Below are 2,594 nucleotides of genomic sequence, written 5' to 3'. Positions count from 1 at the left end.
ATATTATTATTTTATTACATATATATATATATTTATTTTCTATATTCTATATTTCTATATTATTTACATTCTTACAAAATTCAATCGTGTGATATTTCTTGCTTCGCTTCCTATTGGTCGAGCGAGCACCTTTATATTGCGCTACTGCGCATGCGTCAACTAAAAATTCCACGCTACTGCTGCTCTGCTGACGGCTGACGATCGCTCGGCCATTTTTATCGTGTTCGTCTCGGCGAGGTGTCGATTCCTCTCGTGGAGAAGAGGTAGAGTATATAATATTCACGAATAGAATTATTCCGTCCGATTATTCGTAATTATTCGAGTAATTTAATCACCATTATAATCGTTCTAAAATCCTAAAGTAAATATATATATATTTCAAGGCGTTGAATTGAAGATATATATTCTTTTTGTCGGATATTGCATGAACACGTGGCGGATATGTATAATGTATTTTTGATTCGCGGTATTAAAAATGAGAGAAATTTGAAATTTATTTGTTTCTTTTCGTTTCTGTGCGATTTATTTGTTTCTACGCGATTTTAAAATAATTTTTTTCAATAGGTGATAATATAACTTAGCATGGTTAACGGAAGAATTCCGTCGGTCTTCTCCAAGACCTACGTCACTCCCAGAAGGCCGTACGAGAAAGCTCGTCTCGACCAGGAGTTACGTATCATCGGAGAATACGGTCTTCGTAATAAACGCGAAGTATGGAGGGTCAAGTACACCCTAGCCAAGATCCGGAAGGCTGCTCGTGAGTTGCTCACGCTGGAGGAGAAGGATCCGAAACGTCTCTTCGAAGGTTAATCATACATCAGTCGTACATTTACACTCTAATAAGATTTTTTTTTTAAATAACATTTGCATTTATATTAATCAGTTTTATAATTATTGAACGCCATATGATGATTATACGCTACTATCTGACACCTCTTGTCTGAACATCATTGTAGATATATGCGTGGACTGATAAATTTCGTTAGAAATCTTGAGAAAGATATTTCTGAAAATTCTTTATAATTTCTCTAATGCAAAAATATTCATATAGGAAATGCCCTGCTTCGTCGTTTGGTAAGAATTGGTGTATTGAATGAAGCTCACATGAAACTCGATTATGTGTTGGGTTTGAAGATTGAAGACTTTCTGGAGCGACGTCTGCAGACTCAAGTATTCAAGCTAGGTCTGGCCAAATCCATCCATCATGCTCGCGTGCTTATTCGCCAACGGCATATTCGGTAAATTATTAAAAATAATAATATACATATATGTGTCTTTATATATGTTGTTGGAAAAAAAGATCACTTATCATTGAGAAAAGAAAATTTTATTGCGGAAAAAAGAAATTTAAGAACGAATAGAGATTTTGTAATCAAAAAAGCTATGGATTTTTTTTACAATTTAGAAACAATGTAAAGAGTCAAGGTCAAAACGCCTTAAAAAATGGGCAAGAAATGGCCGAATTATTTTTAATTGGTGCATTTCTAATCTTTGAGGCAAAATCAAGAGCCTAGCTTAATCACCGGTCAAGGATTGATTCCTTTTTCGGTTTCATACTAGGCTACAAACTTAGAATTCACATTCAAAGAGCTATGTTATGCAGTTTTTCAATGCAAATTTAATAAAATTATTTGAATATTTTATTCGAAACTTTAACAGTTCGTTCATCTCGATAAAACTGGTAAAAATTTCGATATTCAAAGGTTCAACATTCATGTATGTCGATGAGGCGATCCGCTGAACGAATTCTGCTACTTAAATATCATGGTATCTTGGATGATTGACTACATACGAGTCCAGAATTCACAATATTAACAAAATTTCACACAGGCCACTTAAGTGTCGTTTTCTCGGCACTTAACGTCTGTTGCCCTCCTGTCAAAATCCTTCTCAACAAAATTTGATTCACGCAGGCCACTTAAGTGCCGTTTTTCGGCACTTAATGTCTGTTGCTCTCCTCTGTCGAGATCCTCATTCTTGTCGAGAGACAAAGGAAAGAAATTTTGGTAGAGTCTTTATCTTTCTATAATAGAAGAATTTGCAGTCAGTGGCTTTAAAGGCGAACTCAAAGGAATAATTAGCAATGTTTTTTTTTATTGTTGCAGAGTGCGTAAACAGGTGGTGAATATTCCATCGTTTATCGTGCGACTGGACTCGCAAAAGCACATCGATTTCTCGCTCAAATCACCATTCGGTGGCGGCAGACCTGGCCGCGTCAAGAGGAAGAATCTGAGGAAGGGAAGCGGTGGCGCCGCACCAGAAGAGGAGGAGGATTAAACTGATTTTGTCTGTTGTTGCGGTTTATTGTCTCAATAAATGCGTGGTCTGTAATAATTGTCTCTTTTTGTTTCTCTCGAATACATTCTGTATCTTAGATAAAATCATTATTCCTTTCCTGAGCAAAAATCTAGAATACGTAAAAAGTATGTAAAGAATAAAATTTCTAAAGTTTGAATAAAATAAAATGTCATTTGTATATTTCAGTCTCTTCATTGATAATACATTTAAAATCGTATATTTATTTTAATAATGTTAAAATTTAAATTTAGATAAATGTATGCAGGAAGGACATAAATAAAATTAACAAGGAAATG

The 2,594-nt window shown here is 34.8% G+C and overlaps 1 protein-coding gene across 1 annotated transcript; it reads left to right on the top strand.

Annotated features, from left to right (window-relative positions):
* Window positions 1-131: 131 nt before the first annotated feature.
* On the top strand, window positions 132-2,334 carry LOC145948778 (small ribosomal subunit protein uS4). Its single transcript, XM_083058357.1, has 4 exons — window positions 132-263; window positions 565-805; window positions 1,052-1,238; window positions 2,106-2,334. The coding sequence occupies exons 2-4, from the start codon at window positions 583-585 to the stop codon at window positions 2,275-2,277; spliced, it is 582 nt and encodes a 193-aa protein (XP_082914483.1). The 5' UTR covers window positions 132-263; window positions 565-582; the 3' UTR covers window positions 2,278-2,334.
* The last annotated feature ends 260 nt before the right edge of the window (window positions 2,335-2,594 follow it).

Source organism: Prenolepis imparis, unplaced genomic scaffold (genome assembly GCF_030444845.1).
Source record: "Prenolepis imparis isolate NDT839.2.m4 unplaced genomic scaffold, iyPreImpa1.0 SCAF_688, whole genome shotgun sequence".
Lineage (NCBI taxonomy): Eukaryota > Metazoa > Arthropoda > Insecta > Hymenoptera > Formicidae > Prenolepis > Prenolepis imparis.
This window is presented reverse-complemented; position numbering and strand designations above follow the sequence as displayed.

What these genes read in the sequence shown, in the direction of transcription:
- LOC145948778 (XM_083058357.1), top strand. Translation starts at nt 583, where the DNA reads ATGGTTAACGGAAGAATTCCGTCGGTCTTCTCCAAGACCTACGTCACT. An exon ending in TCCGAAACGTCTCTTCGAAG is followed by an intron (nt 806 to 1,051) that starts GTTAATCATACA and finishes ATATTCATATAG; the next exon opens with GAAATGCCCTGCTTCGTCGT. An exon ending in ATTCGCCAACGGCATATTCG is followed by an intron (nt 1,239 to 2,105) that starts GTAAATTATTAA and finishes TTATTGTTGCAG; the next exon opens with AGTGCGTAAACAGGTGGTGA.